The 19,330-nt window shown below is 40.5% G+C and overlaps 1 protein-coding gene across 1 annotated transcript in view; it reads left to right on the top strand.

Annotated features, from left to right (window-relative positions):
- Positions 1–16,237, top strand: part of Ywhae (tyrosine 3-monooxygenase/tryptophan 5-monooxygenase activation protein epsilon) — a 37,212-nt gene extending 20,975 nt beyond the window's left edge. The window contains exons 2-6 of the mRNA XM_028759330.1: positions 1,560–1,759; positions 4,603–4,709; positions 5,644–5,850; positions 8,586–8,722; positions 15,223–16,237. Coding sequence (XP_028615163.1) covers positions 1,560–1,759; positions 4,603–4,709; positions 5,644–5,850; positions 8,586–8,722; positions 15,223–15,275 — 704 coding nt within the window. The 3' untranslated portion in view covers positions 15,276–16,237. The remainder of the gene's footprint in view (positions 1–1,559; positions 1,760–4,602; positions 4,710–5,643; positions 5,851–8,585; positions 8,723–15,222) is intronic.
- Positions 16,238–19,330: the final 3,093 nt, after the last annotated feature.

The raw sequence follows: 19,330 nt of genomic DNA, 5'->3' as shown, positions 1-19,330 counted from the left end.
GCCTGTTACTCCAAGTAGTGATCCATGTTGAGTGAAAAATTTTATGTTAATAGGTTAGTGAGAGTCCTTGAGTGGCCCGGCTGGTCCAAAGTTGGATCAGGCAGCTTTTGTGCATAGCTTTGAAGAACACTGGTTAGGGTTTTGCTTCCATTGATGATATTAAGAGAATAAGCATGACTTACCTGGAGGGCTTCATAAAGCACTTGTAGACATTCAGAAGGAGATTAGGCCCTGGATTCATGCTGATGCTTGCTGTCCTTGAGTCTGTTGCATAAAGGAATAGAAAATTTTAAAGATGAAAGGACTGAATTTGTTGGGATTTTAAGAATAAATGACTCATACTGGTCATTTAGGAATTCATTAAAAATTAGGTGGCCCACCAAGTATCTGAATACATTTCCTCCTTCCAAAGAAGCAGTCAAAACAACTAAGAAGCAACTAGAAAGAAGATGGAGCAGAAGTGTAACATCATTAGCTCTTATGGGAATGCAGACCAAAACCACAGAGGAGCTGAGGGCATAGCTTAATGATCGAGTGCTTATCTAGCATGTAACTGGCCTGTTCATCATTTCAGCTACTGTAAAGAGTTAGATTTTGAAACATAAAACTCAGGTTGCTAATTTGGAAAATACACTTTAATTTGTATGAGACAGTTTCTAACTAGCATTCCCAATGCAGGGGTTAAAATTGCAGCATGAACTATTTCAATTGGTTTTATATAGCTTAATTCACTGTGTGATAACTGTTGGCTAGTGTATACTTACTCTCAGGATATTACTGTGTGCCTCTGATGCTTGTTAAAGTGTAGATTCTTGCCTCTTAACACCAGGGATTCTGAATCACATCTAAAGATCTAGTTGATAACAGACCTTTGTAAAACCACCTTTTCTCCTTTATCATAGGTGCTCAGTATTTATTATGTTTTAACTTTCCGTTGTTCATAAACTGCTAGTTTTTTTTTTTTTTTTGCTATACTTGGATTATCTCAGATTATTGGGCCCCTTTTCTTTGCTTGCCATCTAGTGGTAACAAATAATAGTTGCCAAAATCTATACCAGCAGAGGAACTCAGAGTGGGTCATCTCACCCCATCTCCTCAATGCAGACTGTCCTCAAACTTCCAGAAATCCTCTGTTTCAGTGCTTAGTGCTAGGATCATAGGCAAGAGCCACTGTTGCATAGCTTATTTTATATTAGACTAAGTTTCCTGACATCTAACTCACCGGATGGTTTAGCCTTCTGAGATTGCAGGCATGCCTGTGCACTCTCCCCTCCCCATGCTTGGAAAGGATTTGTGCTCCAGGTTAAGCCCAGGGCGTTTGTGTACTAGCTGGGTCAGACAGGATCTTCCTATGTAGCTTTGGCTGGTCCCATACTTTTGTAGCTCATAGTGGATTTTGAATTTAAGGCAGTCTTCCTACATCAGCCTCTCACCTCTGCATTTCCAGCCTCCCTAATTATCTTTTGTTTTCTATTAGCTTTGCAGAGGGAAAAGATAAACATGAAAGGGATGGGTCAACAAAACTTATCTATAGTCTCCTTTTACCATTTCCTGCATAGAAATGGTGGAATCAATGAAGAAAGTAGCAGGGATGGACGTGGAGCTGACAGTTGAAGAACGAAACCTTTTATCTGTTGCATATAAAAATGTGATTGGAGCTAGAAGAGCATCCTGGAGAATAATCAGCAGCATTGAACAGAAGGAAGAAAACAAGGGAGGAGAGGACAAATTAAAGATGATTCGGGAGTACCGGCAAATGGTGAGATTGTTGACCGTTTTGATATGATGCTGTGTTTTTATTATTATTTTTTTTAATATGTATGGGCATTTTGTCTTATCTCTGTATCTATCATGTGTGTGCCTGGTACCCTTGAAGGCCAGAAGAAAGTGTCAGATCTCTAGTACTGGAGTTAGGGGTGGTTGGTTGTGGGCTGCCATGGGTGTGCTGACAGTTGAACTTAAGTCCTGGAAGAGCAGCTAACAGGGTCTCTTTTTGTAGCCCTGGCAGGCTTGGAACTCATGATGTTGGCCTGTTCAGCCTTTAGTGCTGGGATTAAAGGCACTGTACCTAGCGCACCTAGCTTGATAGCATGGCTTTTGTTTGTTTGTTTGTTTGTTTTGTTTTGTTTTGTTTTTTTTTCGAGACAGGGTTTCTCTGTGTAGCCCTGGCTGTCCTGGAACTCACTCTGTAGAGCAGGGTGGCCTCGAACTCAGAAATCCACCTGCCTCTGCCTCCCAAGTGCTGGGATTAAAGGCGTGCGCCACCACCGCCTGGCCTGCATCTCTGTTTAAAACTGATTTATATAGAGAACAGGTTTATTTTGCTCAATTACAGAGGTTTCTGTCCTGGATTGAAGTAGATCTTGACTCTCTGGTTGGGCATTTTGGATGGCAGTGATGAGGTACATGTCTGATAGTAAAACTTTTTATCTTGAGCTAGGAAGCATAGACATTTATTCAAGCCAAAGTAGTGTCGAGAAATAGTAACATTTGTGACAGAAGTAACGGTGGTTTTTACCTGAGTGTCCTAAATTGTTACCTTTTATGTTTATAGTTAATACCTGGTAGAGAAAGGAAACTTGTTTCTTTTGAGTATCTGGCTAAATCTCAGGTCTATAGCTTTAAGTAATTTTAGGTCACCACTTAATATAAACTACATAAGTGTATATGTAAATGTATTTCGTATTTTTAGCTTTTTATTTAATCTTGACTAGAAATTACAGTCTAGAGAGTATTTTGGGATAAAAGCAAAGAACTATTTATTTTAGAAGTTGCACAGGGGGAGATATCCCACAGGGAGCTGCAGTACTCAGGATTAGGCTTGGTTGGGGTGTACACTATGCCACTGTGCTGTGTTCAGCATAGGTGTTAAGTTTTGAACAAAACACATATAAAGAACAAATGGAACTGTTGCCTTTTCTTTGGCTGTTGTAAAGCACTTCATTGATTACTTGCAGTGAACACATAGGACAACTTCAGTTTTTACATTTACTTGTGTATGTGCACGCCGGTGGTCGCCATGCTGCACGTGCAGAGAACAACTGTGGGAGTTGGTCTTTTTAGACTATGTGGGTCCCAGAGCTTGAACTGAGGCTGTCATGTCAGCCGAGGCCATAAACACACCCTACCTACTGAGCCATTTTCCCAATTGAATAAATATTTGTGTGCCTCTGTGTACTAAATAATTGGGTATAAATACTGATGAAACTGAATTGGTGCCTTTGTGGAGACTCATTCTGCTTTTTGTTTTTTAATAATAACGGTTATTGGGGTTTTCAACATTCTCAAAAGAAAGAATTTTTGAAGTTATTTCAGATGGGCTGTAAGTGTATGTATTTTCAAAAATGGGGTCCTACTAGTACAGGGTAGAACTCTTGCCCAGCATGATTAAGGCGGGCTTAACCTTAGCAGAATTAGAAGTTAATTAAATAACCTCGGGAAGGTAGCTGTTATATTATCCCAATTTATAGATGATGAAAATGGAGATACAGCTTAAGAATCATGCCAGAGGTCTTACGGAGATAAGTTGGGAATTTCATTACCCTCAGATACTTTAGAACAATGAATATAGATTGACAGACAATTTGGTGTTCCTCAGGCATGAGAAAATTAAGATAAATTATGGTTAAGATTGTGGGATGTAGATAGGAGACAGGGGAAGTAACTGGTCAATTGGGAGAGGAAGTCAGTAGTCTGAAGTCTTGATAAGCCTCTCAGTAGGAAAAAGAAACTAAGGAGGAGGTGGCCAAGGATAGATTGCCTAGAATAGGGTAGAAAGTTAGGGCTGTTGAAACATGACAGGTGATGTGTCAGGTACCTGGAGAGATTGCCTGTAGTTATTTTGTGGATGAGGGAGAAGGGCATGGAGCTACAGTGATGTCAAAGGTCAAAGGCATGAGGTTTCAGAAGAGCTTGGGAGTAATTGTAGCTAGTAAGGACCTAAGAGAGTGTAACAGTGACTTGGTCTTTGTTGAGAAGCCACGAGATAGGTGGAGGCAGTCTTGCTGAGTTAAGGATAAGATTATAGAAGAAGAACGGGAGAATTCTTTTAAAGTGTTTGTGAATTCATTGAAAATGGAGAGCAAGATGAAGATGTTTGTGAGAAGTTAGCCAGATCACCTCTGCTGACTAATGCTGGAAGAAATGTAAGCCAGAAACCAGGAGCCTCTGACACTCCAGTGCAATTTGTACAAGGCTCATTTCTTTAAAATTATATTTATTTATTGCATCTTATTATTATGTCAGGTAGGAGCTTATGGTTCAGCTTTACAGGCCAGCATGTTACAGAAAGACTATATAAGGCACAAAAATGTCTTCAGAAAAAGTCTGAGGTATGGGAACGTGATCTACCCTAGAAATTGGAGAAGGTCATGAGTTTTCCCTGTGTTCCTTCACAGATCTGTTGGCATTCCATATTCCCTTCTTGAGAAATAGCAGTATCGGATATTCCCATGGCTATGTCATAGATTCATTATATACTTAGATAACCTTAAGTCAAACCCCAACATGTGTTCAGGGATGCCATGTGCTTTAGACAGTCTAAACCATATAATAAGACTTTTGAGTTGCCAAAGTTAATTTGTTGATGTTTTCCCTCTCTAGGTTGAAACTGAGCTCAAGTTAATCTGTTGTGACATTCTGGATGTACTGGACAAACACCTCATTCCAGCAGCTAACACTGGCGAGTCCAAGGTTTTCTATTATAAAATGTAGGTTCTCTACTAGAAGGGAAAATGTAAGATTTAAAGTTGGCCTTAGAACCATAACTTTTTAAATATAGATTTTCAACTTTTATTTAAAAAATAGCTGAGAATTTGGAGGGTTAATTATCAGAAGTTTTAATTAGTTGAAAACACAATGCTAATGAAGAATTGATTGTTGTATTTGAGATTGTCTGACTGTTGGCAAAGTATTTATACAAAACACCTAGCTTTTCATTGTTGAGCTCACCCTCCCTTCCCCCACCCACTTTCCATCCTTGGCTGGCCTGGAACTCACTAATGGCAGACCATGCTATCCTAGAACTAAGAAACCTGCCTGCCTGTTTCTTGAGTGGGATTAAGGTGTGGTCCACCATGCCTAGTTTATTTTGAGAAGAGGTCTGTGTAGCTCTGATTGCCTGGAACTCTATAGATTGGGATCGACTCAGATTTGGAGTGATCCTGTCAACTTGCAAAGTGCTAGGATTATTGTTACCACAACCTGCCTGGGTTTTTTATTTTGTGGCTTCCTTTTTAGCTAAAGTTTCTAATTTCACAGTATAATCTTAACTTTCTGTAGAGAAAGAAAGCTGAGAATACTCAGGAATAGTGTGTGCTCAGGGTTCCTGGGCTCCTGGGCTCCTGGCACTGAAGTGATGGCAGCACATGTGTGAGTGTGTGCCTTTCTTCAGAGACAGTTGTGTACTAGTCAGGTGATTTTTTTTTTTCCTTCAGTTATTTTCTGAGGTAGTTTGCTAATAATTTAAAATAGCCTTCTGATGGGGACTGAATTTTGTAAAGTTTTTAAAAAATATGTCATTTGTAAAGTTTCTAAAAAGAAATCTGTATCTTAAGTATTAACTGTTTTTGTCACATATTACATGGTAGACAAAATTTCCATGTATAAGAACTTTCTCTAATTTTTGTGACTATTGTATTGTAGGAAAGGGGACTACCACAGGTATCTGGCTGAGTTTGCCACAGGAAACGACAGGAAGGAGGCAGCAGAGAATAGCCTCGTGGCTTACAAAGCTGCTAGTGACATTGCCATGACAGAACTTCCTCCAACGCACCCCATTCGTTTAGGTCTTGCTCTCAACTTTTCCGTATTCTACTATGAAATTCTTAATTCCCCCGACCGTGCCTGCAGGTAAGTAGTAGACAAAAGTTCCCTGTGTGGAACGCAAGGGTTCTGTTTTCTTGTAGGTTGTCACAGGATTCTTTTGACTTAAATTTTATTAGTGTTTATTCAGTCTTTTGGGGTTGCTTTCTTTCTTTGAGGCAGGGTTTTGGTACTAGGTAGGTAGCTAGCCTAGCCTAGCCTAGCCTTGAATGGATTATAGATGTTTACCACCTCAACTTCCTGGGAATGCTTTTAGTACTTAATGAACAACTTTTTTTTTTTTTTTTAAGATTTATTTTATTTATATGCGTACACTGTAGATATCTTCAGTCACACCAGAACAGGGCATTGGATTCCGTTACAGATGGTTGTGAGCCACCATATGATAGCTGGGAATTGAACTCAAGAACTTTGGAAGAGCAGTCAGTGCTCTTAACCTCTGAGCCATCTCTCTAGCCCCGAACAACTTTCTTTTAAAAGATATTTTCTGTTTAATATGAACATTTTTGTTTTCAGTTTCATTAGTGTATGTGAAACTATTGTCATTCTTTAAGTTTTTTCACATTTGTGTATATGTGTGTGTGTGTGTGTGTGTGTGTGTGTGTGTGTACAGTGTATGTGTACATGTGCCCGTGGCATGGCAGGTGAAGATCAGAGGACAGCTTGAGGGAATTGATTCTCTTTCTGCTATGATGGGCCCCTAGAAATCAAATCATGGTGTTATTAGCTGTGAGCCATTATGGGTGCTGGGAACTGAATGTAGATCATCCTCTGGAAGGACAGCTCATGTATTTAACCACTGAGCTATCTCTCCAACCTCCTTTTCTCCCATTTTTATTTCAGCTTGTTTCTGGTTTCTCAATCATCAATCTAAAATCAATCTGATTTTAGAACCATCAGCATTAGCTATTTCAAAACATTTTCATCACTCCACCCGGTCTAAGGTTAAGCTGTGACTCTTACCCAGTCTCTCCTGTTTCACCGTCTCTGAATTTGCTTGTTCTTGGCATCTTACATAAGTAAAGCTGTTTTAATTTCTTGATGACAGTATCTGTAGCTCTTCTATCCGTTCCAGGGGTGGTGGCTTATGCCTGTAATCAGAGTCCTCAGGAGACTGAGGCAGAAGGATGAGTGCCCTTGCTTTGGTTATAGTGTGAAATCGCCTGTTTCCTTTTACCTTTTATAAAGTATGTTGGTATATGAACTGGTTCCCCTGTTTTCGTGCAGAAAAATTGAATCCAAGGTCTATGTGTTTTAATTTTTTTTTTTTTTTTTTTGGTTTTTCGATTAATTTTTTTTTTGTGCGTATATGTTTGTGTTTATGTCTGTATTTAGGTACATGCCAGGTTGAGGTGGTAGGTAGAAGTGGAAAAGTGGACATTGACTGATTTTCTCACTTTGTACCTCCTTTGTACCTCTTTTCTTTTCTTTTTTTTTTTTTTTTATGTATGGGTCAGGGAAGTAGCTAGCTCAGCAGGTAAAAATGCTTGGTATGAGACTTGCCAGCCTGAGTAACCTCCAGGACCCGCATGCCCACCCACAATGCAAAATAAAAAGTGTTTGTGTGTGTGTGTGTGTGTGTGGAGGGGGGGGACAGTGTTAAGGTAGTTCTTGTACCTGTTAATCTGAGTGACCCAGTTTCCATAAATTTTTACTGAGGAAGCTGTAGCTGTTAATCTGTTACTGTTGACTGAATCTTTCACTATTGTTTCTCCATACATAGCATCTAGCTTGATGCCTCTTTTGCCTTTGCTAAGTGTAAATTCTGTTTCTTCTTAAAATGTAGCAAATGGGACTAAGGATATATATATATGTCATTGGTAAATTAGCTCACATAGCCCAATCTCTATTAAAATGTATTGACTTATACTATTGTACATCCAAGATCTTCTCTTTCATTAAATCTTAAAGAACTCAGGAAATCATCTTTAACACAGAGTATTTTTATGGCAGTTTTGGGTGGAGTATATAGACCTTTACAGTCTAGCCTGTTTGTAATAGTTTGTATAAATCATAGTAATTAGTGCTTTGGGGCTTAGTGTCAAGAATATGTGCTTTCAGAGGGCCTGAGTTTTATTCCCAGCACATTAAGCAGCTCCCAACTGCTCATAACTCCAGCTCCAGGGGATCTGGTGCCTCAGCCCTCATCAGACATCCGCACTTTTATACACATTAACACACATATATAATAAAAAATAGTGCCTTAGTTGGATGAGTTTGTACAGGGCTGTAAAAATCATCCCATGTGAGAGGCTGAGGCAGTTTATATAATTGCTTTGAGATACGCTCTTCCTGTGCCACCCTAGCTGGCATGAATAGATCTTGCTCCCTTCCCAAGTGCAGAAGTTAATTATGTGCTAGCACTCTTGGCTAGGGTTGTGATTCCAAGGCCAGCCTTGGTTTATATATAGGAAGGTGTTTAAAGAACAACTGTAGCATTTCTTGAGATGGCTGAGTAGGTGGGTAGGGGTGCCTCATAGCCAGAGTTTGGTTCTTAGGATCTATGTGATGGAGATAGAGGAGCAACTATGACAGGTGCAGCTATACAAAATTCTAGAAATACATTTGTTAAAGTTTTCTTTTGTTTTATATTCAACGCAAGCTGAAAAAAAATACAGACTTTTACATATTTTTATTCAAAGTTATCTTTTAGCAATTGTCTGTTACCTTTGTATCAATGAGACTGGTGGGATAACTGAGAGATGTGCCCATTGTTGCCATCCTTATTGTTAATTGGTTAATAAATAGTGCGTTCATTTCAGGTTGGCAAAAGCAGCTTTTGATGACGCAATTGCAGAACTGGACACGCTGAGTGAAGAAAGCTATAAGGACTCCACGCTCATCATGCAGCTGCTCCGTGATAACCTGACGCTGTGGACCTCAGACATGCAGGGCGATGGTGAGCAGCCCCAGATGGCTTCTCTTTGGTTGCCTCTTGTAAATTCTGCTGTTTCTTAATCTTGGTCTATAATTCAGACTCACAGCCTGTCTGCAGTTTATTCCTTCTATAGGAAATGGTATTTGAGTGCCATTTTGGCCTTGATAGTGAAAATAAAAGGCCTATTTGACAATTTCATACATGATGAAGAAATCTTATGCTAATATTAAAAAATGTAAAAGCTTTGCCTTTAATGACATTTTGGTAGTACTCATACTGCTTTAGTCACTATAGGGGCAAAATGACAGGAAATGACATTTCCTTTTTATTTTACAAACTTTTATATACATATATATATCTTATGTGTTTTGGCTGCATATATGTCTGTGTACTGCATGAATGTCCTCTGAGGCCAGAGGCACCAATGGGTCTCCTAGAACTGGAGTTACAGATGCCTCCATAGGATTGAACTTGGGTTCTTGGAAGAACAGTCAGTATTCTTAAGCATGGAGCCATCTCTCCAGGCCCCATTATTTCCTTTTATAGTCCCAAAATTTACTTGGGAGGGAGTGACAGAAGTGGTTTATAAAACACTATATGGCATTAGTAGATACTAATGAAACATCTCTTTTCTCTGTGTGTGGGGGTCTCTCTTCAAACTCTAGGCCTGTGCATACCAGGTGCATACTTCATTTCTCTGGCTGTACTCTGGTGCCTATGTAGAAATCTTTTTTTCTCTAAAAAGCAACTGTTTTCCTCTAGGGTTTTATGAGGAATAAAATGATCTGTCCTTAGGTCCATGCTCATGAGTTCTGGTATTGTCTGGTCTTGGATTTTCATTTACAGAGTTAACTATTTTTTGTAGAAGTAATTGCTGTTTGGGAGATGTATGGGTAAATTTTAACTTTGGATTAAAATTTAGATTAAAAGTTGAAGTTTGTCACATTTGTTGCTTTTAAGGTAGAGTTGTGTGTGTGTGTGTCTCTGTGTGTGTGTGTGTAGGGTAGACTTCAGACCCTTGTGCCTGCTAAGCACATGTTCTAACATTTAGCTTAACATTTAGCTAGCTTTACTTCTCTAAAGATCAGTTTTCTTTAGGGTCAATCTTTTATGAGGTAGTTTTATACAGTTAGTGTTGAGGGGATTGGAAACAAACTTTAAGATTTATTTATTTATTTATTTATTTTAATATTTATTTATTTTATTATGAGTACACTGTAGCTGTCTTCGGACACACCAGAAGAGGGCATCCAATCTCACTATGGATGGTTGTGAGCCACCATGTGGTTGCTGGGATTTGAACTCAGGACCTCTGGAAGAGCAGTCAGTGCTCTTAACCGCTGAGCCATCTCTCCAGCCCCAAGATTTATTTTTAAACAGTTGTTATTTTATGTATATATATGTATGGGTGTCTTACCTGCATATATGTTTGTGCATGTACCTGGTACCTTCAGAGGAAAGAAGAGGTGAAATTCCCTAGAACTGGAGATAAAGATGTGTGTGCTACCATGTGTGTGCTAGGATTTGAACCCAGGTCCTCTGGAAGAACAACTAGTGTTCTTCTTAGCCATCTCATTCATTCATTCATAACAAGTGTTTTGCTAGCATGCATGCACAAACATCTCATGCATGCTTAGTGTTCAACAAAATCAGAAGAGGATATCAGATCTCCTGGAAAGTGGGGTCACCACTATATGGATAAAGGAATATGGAAGACTCAATGTCTTCTGCAAGGACAGTAAGCACTCCCTAACTGCTGAACCATCTCCAACTCCAAAGTTTGTGGGTTTTTTCTCCTTCCTTCCTCCCCTCCTTTCCTCCTTTCCTCCTTCCCTCCCTCCCTCCCTCTCTCCTTCCTTCCTTCCTTCCTTTCTTTCCTTTCTTTCCTTTCTTTCCTTTCTTTCCTTTCTTTTTTTGTTTTTCGAGACAGGGTTTCTCTGTATAGCCCGGGCTGTCCTGGAACTCACTCTGTAGACCAGGCTGGCCTTGAACTCAGAAATCTGCCTGCCTCTGCCTCCCAAGTGCTGGGATTAAAGGCGTACGCCACCACTGCCTGGCTGGGTTTTTTCTTATAGATTTATTTATTTTATGTATGTGAGAACACTGTAGCTGTCTTCAGACACACCAGAGGAGGGCATCTGATCCCATTACAGATGGTTGTGAGCCACCGTGTGGTTGGCTAGAAATTGAACTCAAGACCCTTGGAAGAGCAGCCAGTGTTCTTAACTGCTGAGCCATTTCTCTAGCCCAAGTTTGTGTGTTTCATTATTTGTTTTTCGAGACAGGGTTTCTCTCTGTAGTTCTGGGTATCCTGGAATTTGCTCTGTAAACAAGAGTGGACTCAAATTCACAGAAATCCTCCTGGGGAGTGCTGGGATTAATGATGTGTGCACCACAACTGCCCAGCCCCTGGAGTTTGTATTAATTGCAATCATGTTAAGCGTGTTATTCAGACAGAAGCCTATGCTTACTTGTACCTACCATTTTTGGATAGATTGACAGGCTTTATATTGTCCTTGGAAATGTGCATGGGTAATGAATGGTATCCATTTGCTTTTTCTGGTAAAATTGAGTTTAATTTTTTACTTTATTTTTTTTTTTATTTTTTATTTTTTTTTAAATATTTATTTATTTATTGTATTGATGAGTACACTGTAGCTGTCTTCAGACACACCAGAAGAGGGCATCCAATCTCATTACGGATGGTTGTGAGCCACCATGTGGTTGCTGGGATTTGAACTCAGGACCTCTGGAAGAGCAGTCAGTGCTCTTAACCGCTGAGCCATCTCTCCAGCCCTTTACTTTATTTTTGATGCGTACGTGGGAACTTGTTTGGTCAGCTTCTAGAAGCTCACTAGGTCACCATGTATTTATATATTATATGACGAGTGTTGTAATGAGATATGTGATCTGAACTTCTTACTTTGTCAGCCTTGAGAGAGCCTTGGCATACTTTTCCACACAACACTTACACAGCCTCTGTCAGCTGTAAGGAGAACTGATGACTGTGACCTAAAGTTCTTGCTAGCTTTAAGTTTTGTTGTATTTTAACAGTAAGTTTGCAGAATGACTCTACTCTGCTGCATTTTGCACAGTGCTCCATAGCTTTCAGGGGTCTAGTAGCTCTATCTTAGAAGGAATAACGGGAAGACACAAGAGCTTGGTGATCAGTATTGATCACTCACTGTACCTTTCAAATCTCTGGGGACATTAAATTTTAAAAGTATTACTGGATTATAATGCCATTTTAGGCTGGGCTTGGTAACACATACCTTTAATCCCAGCACTCAAGAGGCAGAGGCAGCGGCAGCGGCAGCGACCTCTGAGTTTGAGGCTAGCTTGGTCTATAGAGCATCTGAGGGCAGCCAGGGCTACACAGAGAAATCCTGTCCAAAAAAACAACAACAGAGCATTTTTTAACTAGTTATGCATGGATGTGGGTAGATGTTTACCTATATCTGAAACTCTTATCTCAAGCCCCTCCATTAAAAGAATAAAATATAATTTATACACATTTAACCTTAATTACATTTCGTTTGTTTGTTTGTGTGTGTGTACACTCATGCTTGAGTCTGAAGACAATTTTGTGTGTCTTTCCACCTTTTTTTTGATGGTCAGGGCTCCTAGTTTCTTTTGTGTAGACCAGGCTGGCCTTGAACTCAGATCCACCTGCCTTTGCCTCCTCCTGACTGCTGGGATTGAAGGTGTGCACCAGTCACACTTAGCTCTTGTGCTTTCCACCTTTACTTGTGTTCTAAGTTATAAAAGTCTTAAAAATTCTACAGCAGAGGCAGTTTGTGGTACATACAGAAGCCAGAGGACAGACAACCTAAGATGCTGTTTTTCCTTAGGTGCCACCCACTTTGGCGCACACACACACACACACACACTCCAACCTGACCATATTGCTGTCATGGTATTGACAACTTTCCAGCATTTAGCTTAAGAGATTTTTACATGAAAAATAGTGTTATTAAATGTTTGAATTGGGAGTTCTCGTATGTTTTGCTTACCTACTTGTGTATTTTTCCTGTAGATCATGCTAATGACTGGTCTTCATTGGAACATAGTTTTTTTGTTTCATTTTTGCGTGTGTGCATGCATGCATGAGAATACTACATGCCTGTTTAGTGCCTGCAGGGGTCAGAAGAGGGTGTCAGATCATTTGGAATTTGTGTTACAGATGGCTGTGAGCCATCACATGGGTGCTGAGAACTGAGCCTGTGTCATCTGCAAGAACAGCCAGTGCTTTTAACAGATGAGCCACCTTACTAGCTCAGGAAGATGATTCTTTAAAAAAAAAAAAAAGTTGTAATTCATTGTGTGTGTCTGTGGAGGACAGAGAGTCTCTGATTCTCCGATCATGCTGTTTCCCATAGTTATGTTTTTCCCCCCCTTCGGATTTGTTTTTTCAAGACAGGATTTCTCTGTGTAGCCCTGGCTGTCCTGGAACTCACGCTCTAGACTAAGCTAGCGTTGAACTCAGAGATTTGTCTATTTTTGTCTCTGCTGGGATAAAAGGAATCACCATCACCACCCAGCTGCTGTTTCCCATGGTATTCAGTCTAATTCTCTAAGTCTTGAAAGGACTGGTTTCATAGAGAGGAAATGTGGATGCTCTGCCTTCTCCTACTCCTGAAATAAATGTCAGTGTGCCTCCAAAAAGTTTCTTGGGATTAAAGGAAAAAATTGGACAGGTTATTTATTTATTCAAGTAGAAAGACCAGAGCGTACTCCTGATATTCCCTTTGTCCTGTTGTGGTTTATTTTCCTGTAATGTGCTCTCACCTGATCTCCCTCCCTTTCTCCTTGACTGTAGATTCCTAAAGGAAAACCCAACTCTTCCTTTCCTTAAAACTACGTTGTAAGTCATTGTTGTGTTGCAGGGAGCTCTGCTGTTTGGTTCTCACTAATAATGCTTGCCCTTGAGCACCTGTCCCTACAGACTCACCTGGTTGGTTACCTCCTCAGGTGCTATGTCTTGAGACAGCCATGGCCTGCTACCTGCCTTGGCTAGTTGGATGTGGCTTATATGATGTGTGACTTTGATGTCTTGTGTCTGAGTGCCTGGGACTCTTGCCATGTTTGCCAGTTGCTTGTGTGTGCTCCTTTGGTCTGTTAGCACACTTGCCCAGAGTGTGCTTTTTACAAATGAGACGGAAGATGCAAGCTCCTGAGTGGATGCATTGCTCTGGAGGGATGACCTCCCTCTATTCTTTCCTAGGAGATGGTTACGTTTGTCTTTGCATGTCTATTCCATCTTACAAGTTAAACCCTCCATGTGCTCTAAGCAACTTTCATTTTTGAGACAACATCTTAATATGTAGTTCATACTGGCCTTGAACCCTTGTGCTGTGATAAAGGCTTGGCCTTATGTAACTTACCAGTGTCAAACTTTCTCACCACAAGAAACTTGAGAGTACTTTACTTGATGCTTACTACTGTTGTAATGCTTAGACTCAGTATAAATGCTATACTTGTAAGCATTATAAGTGGGAAGCTTGTCATCTAAGCTGTTCTCTTGTTTGTTAAATGGTTTAATAGCATTTTAAAAATTGGTTCAGTAGCACTTAACTGAGTGTGTTTGTGTGTTCTTATTTTCATGTATTGTTGGGGATTGAACATAGAGCCTTACGCATGCTAGGTACATGCTGTATTACCACCCCCACCCTCTGGTTAATTGAAGTTTTTAAAATTCAGAGTTAATTCTCCAAAATTATAACATACAAAAGGATACAATTTTTACCTGTTTGATCATTTGTTTTTTAGCAAAAGCTTCGCATGTTTCCCTAACTATGGCTGACTTGATTCATGCTTGTAAGTAGGTAGATGACCCTCCAGTGACTAGGCTTGGCTTTTTCTTGCATGTTAGCAGTGCAGTTGAAACTAGGCAGGTTAATTGTTATGTTCAGAGAGTAAAGAGAAATAGCATGAAAGTTGGCCCAAATGCCCTTCTGAAATAACCTCAGTGACCATGTGTTTCACTCTGAAGAAAAGAATCTGCTGTTTGGCCTATCTGGCCACCATAAAAAGAAATATTCATATACAGTAGCACATCTTCCCCAAACACCATAGAAATCCTGTGGAACTTCATTCCCTGGAAGGATAGCTGATGTTGAGCTTGTGGGCAAATACCCACCCCAAAGGTCAAAAGCAAAATACTGTTGGTTCTTGAAGAGGTGAGGTTATTGAGAAAGAGTGTTTGACCCAAGAAACACAGGAAGGCTCGAGGGTCATTTTAAGAGTATTATTTGAATGTACTCTTGAAGAGCTTGGTCAACAGAGATATTTGATTTCTGAGCCTTTAAAATTTTTAATTTTATCATCCTGTAACACTTGATCATTTCAGGACTGTCTGTGGTTGGTAGCTCTTGGTTTAAGCGCCTCAGCTGTGAGGGTTAGAAGACCTTTGCCTGCTTGTGTTTGCTAACAGTTGTGGCGAAACTAGGGACTCTTAGCTTGGAATGGTATCTTTGTGACCATTAGAGCATGTGACAGTAACTGTGCCTTGTTCCTTACAGGTGAAGAGCAGAATAAAGAAGCGCTGCAGGATGTGGAAGATGAGAATCAGTGAGACGTAATAAAAGCCAACAAGAGAAACCATCTCTGACTCCCCCACCCCACCCTCCCCTTGGAAGTTCCCCATTGTCACTGAGAACCACCAAATTTGACTTTCACATTTGGTCTCAGAATTTAGGTTCCTGCCCTGTTGTTTTTCTTTCTTTTTCTTTTTTTCTCCCCTCCCCTTTTTTAAAACAAACAAACAAACAAACAAACAGTTTTCAGAAGTTCTTAAGGCAAGAGTGAATTTCTGTGGATTTTACTGGTCCCAGCTTTAGGTTCTTACGACACTAACAGGACTGCATAGAGGCTTTTTCAGCATTACTGTATTGTCTCCGGCCACATGTGGCAAGATCATCATTAGAAATGGAAATGACATTTGAAAGCCATTAGACTTCTAGGTGATGCATCTAAGAAAGATTAATCACACAATAGAGGCATATGCGCTGTCATTTTTCCTTTTTTTAATTGTTAAATTGAATTTTATACCAATGTTTAAACTTAATTGGGTGTTAGCTTGAGGTGTTTTGGGGGAGTTTGTTGTAATGGTTTTGCTGTAAAATGTGTTTGGAACTTTGCTGAAGTGTTGCTGAAAAGCATGGTGCTGGTAACAGTTCAACAATCCGTGGCTGCTCATTCTTGCCGACTCCTTCCCCCTCTGAAGCAGGTTAGCATTGAAGGTGGTATGGAAGCCTGCATGCGTGTTCAACTCTGTTCCTCCTCCTCCTCCTCGGCCTCCCTCCTCCCCTCTTCCTTCGCTCGCTCAACCTCTTTTGTTCAGTATGTGTAACTTGAAGCTAATTTGTACTACTGGATATCTGACTGGAGCCACAGATACAGATCTGTATTGTTCTTACTGAAACACAGCATGGAATTAACATTAAACTTAAATAAAACAAACCTAAATTAAAAATGCCAAATATATTATGCCTCCATCCTTTATACTTCTAAAATAAAATCTCTAGTCCAAACATGTTTGACAGTATTGTTTGTCTGAATGTGAAAATATCCATTTTATCCCATAAATCATTTGTTTCCCAATGATGTGTATGGGGGCGGGGGATTGCTTGTAATCTGGTGTTGAACAACTAAGTCAGTAGATTGTCCTGTCTTTCAAACCAGGTAGCAACACAATATTTATGTTTAAATTTATCATTAAAGCACAACAATCATTTAACACAGGTGTAACTATGGGTCATTTTCTAATGTGTAATTTTGACTTCTGCAACCAGATAAGGCTCAGCGAGTCCAAATAATCCTTGGTCTAAAGTAGAATTACTCTTCTCACTGTAAAGTCAGCGGCAAGAACAGTATCACCTATTAACAGAAACAGCTATATACCATGTGCATAATTTCCTCAGAGGCAGGTCTTGTGGTAGTGTGTGTGGGTACTTTTGTCTCCTTCAACAGGTAAACGCCTGAGTTCCTAAGAACAACTCACAAGGCACATCCAAGTCTTGCTGTTATTGAAGGTGCTGCAGTAAATACAGTCGAGTGCTGGGCTGTTTGTGTCGGTAGGGTAGCATGATGCAGTTGTAAATATCCTATGTCAGCAATGCTGGGGTTGGAAATTTTTCAACTAGAAAACTGTTTACAGTTGACTTTTTCTAAAAATGCCACACTATTCCTGAGGACCATGATTGTTACACAAGGTCCAGTCACACAGGCTAGCTAACTCAAAGGCTATCCTGCTTCAGCTTTCCAAATTACTAGGCTCACAGGCACACAGATGGCCTGATTTCTAGTTTTATCTTCAGCACACGCCACCATATAAAATAATGATTTCTGTGACTTCCTTTTCCATCAAATTGATAACAAACAGTTGTCTTTGTTGTCATAAAGGGGTTTCAGATGATTGATTGTCTTATATCTAGCATAAAGTTTCTAGATACTTGTTTTAAGGCCAAAATCAAAGTCATAAGACAGCGTTTTTAAAGCCACTCGGGGGATGCAGGTGTTCACAGTGTTACTGCACCAAACACTAATGTCTACCTGATTGCTGGACTTGATCCAGGTAGTGGAGTTAGACTTGGCTGGAAAACTGGTCCTGTGAGAGTAAGAGCACATACTACAGTGAACTGAGGTCAGTTCCCTGGACCCAGTTGGGTTGTTCACCATTTCCTGTAACTCCAATTCCAGCAGAATTGACACCTGGCCTCCACAAGCACCAGCAAATGAGAATATATATCCAGGAAAAAATTGTGTGTGTGTGTGTTTTAAATAGTTAACGCTTAACCCAAAACCAAAAATTCTGGTATAGGTAGGTGGGGCTCTGAGTTTAAGGTCAGCCAGGTCAACAGAATGAGTTACACAGAAACCCTGTCTCAAAAGAGCAAAAACAATGAGTTAAAAACAACAAAACCCTTGGGACATTAGCCTTGAGAGCCTGATGCTGAGTTCATCCTTAGCATGAAATAATACCTAATTCTGATGTGAGTTTGGGTCTCATATTACTCAGGCTGGCCTGGGAGTTCAGCCCAGGATGGCTTTCGACTTCTGCATCCATTTTCCAGGTGCTGGGAGGACTGGTGTGTACTTGAGGATAAAACCTGGAGCTTGTTTACTGGGCAACAACTGTACCAACAGCTTTTACCCCAAACCTGGCTATACAGATGTCACTGTCAAGTTGGCTTGTCCAGAATGTGGACTTAGGTGTCGCCAGCAAACCTAAGTCATAAACGACTCTTTTGTTTTTGTTTTCCAGAGACAGGATTTCTCTGTAGCCCTGGCTGTCCACTGCTGGCCTCAAAGTGCTGGGAATTAAAGGTTGCACTTTGACACCTTGCCAAGTTTTTTAGAAAAGTTTTAAGGAGCCAGGCGGTGGTGGCGCACGCCTTTAATCCCAGCACTTGGGAGGCAGAGGCAGGTGGATTTCTGAGTTCGAGGCCAGCCTGGTCTACAGAGTGAGTTCCAGGACAGCCAGGGCTACACAGAGAAACCCTGTCTCGTAAAAACCAAAAAAAAAAAAAAAAAAAAAAAAAAAAAAAAAGAAAAGTTTTAAGGAGTTGTGTGCTTTTCCTGCAGGTTATGTATGTGCATTAGATATGTAAGCATTCCTCACTGAAGAATCTTATCCCTGGGAGCTGAAGTTACAGGCAGTTGTGAGCTGCCATGTAGTTAAACAGAAGTCAGGTCTTGTGTAAGAGCAAGTTCTCTGAGCTGCAACACATTCCCTCCTCCCTCCCAGCCCCTCATGAGCATTTCCAAGCAAACTTGATAAGGAAAAAACAACCTGCCTAGAACTTGAAGTTAAAGTAAGGGTCAGGAGTTGAAGGCCAGCTTTTACTCAATGACGTTATGGAGAAATCTGCTAAAGTCAAGAGGAGGCTTTTCAGGTTTTTAGAGATGCATGCAGGAAAGGCTGTGAAGGTGATTAACCCTTCAAGGATAGTTACTCCATTGCCCGGGCTACAAAGGCTGATTGTTCTCAAAAGTGTGAGCTCCTAATGAAGTAGCATCCCCTGAACATTTGGGTTCAGTAAAAAATATAATTACATTTGAAATATTTTATGTGCACTGGTGTTTTGTCAGTACTCAGCCCTCATCCCTTTTCCACCCCACTTGGCCACACTGGTTTCCTTGAGGTTCCCCAAGCCTGCCCCTGTTCCAAGAGGCCACATCTGTTCCCTCTACCTGGAACATGTCCTTCAAGTATTCCATCCCCAGTGCCCTTTCTGGCTTCCTCCTAAGCCCATCTGTGGAGATCACAGGATCATCCCAAGGTACCTAACATCAGCACTAATCCTAGCCTTGTGGACAGCACTGATCCTGGAGATCCAGGCTTGAGCCCCGTGTGATGTGTACAAGCATTTTAACTCATTTTAAAATTTTATTGTGTGTATAAGTGAGGAAGAGGGAGGTTGATGTACTTACTGAGCGTGCAAACTGGTTCAGTTGTGTGGAGGCCAGGTTAACTGTTCTCAACTTATATCTTGGTGCAGGGATGGTCTTGTTTCTCGGGTGTTTATTCTAGGTTAGTTGGCAGGAAGGCTCTGAGCAATTCCCCAATCCCTACTTCCCATATGGCCCCTAGATTCCTGGGATTATTAATGTCACATCACATCCTGA

The sequence above is a fragment of the Grammomys surdaster genome, unplaced genomic scaffold (assembly GCF_004785775.1).
Source record: "Grammomys surdaster isolate TR1022 unplaced genomic scaffold, NIH_TR_1.0 126278, whole genome shotgun sequence".
NCBI lineage: Eukaryota > Metazoa > Chordata > Mammalia > Rodentia > Muridae > Grammomys > Grammomys surdaster.
This window is presented reverse-complemented; position numbering and strand designations above follow the sequence as displayed.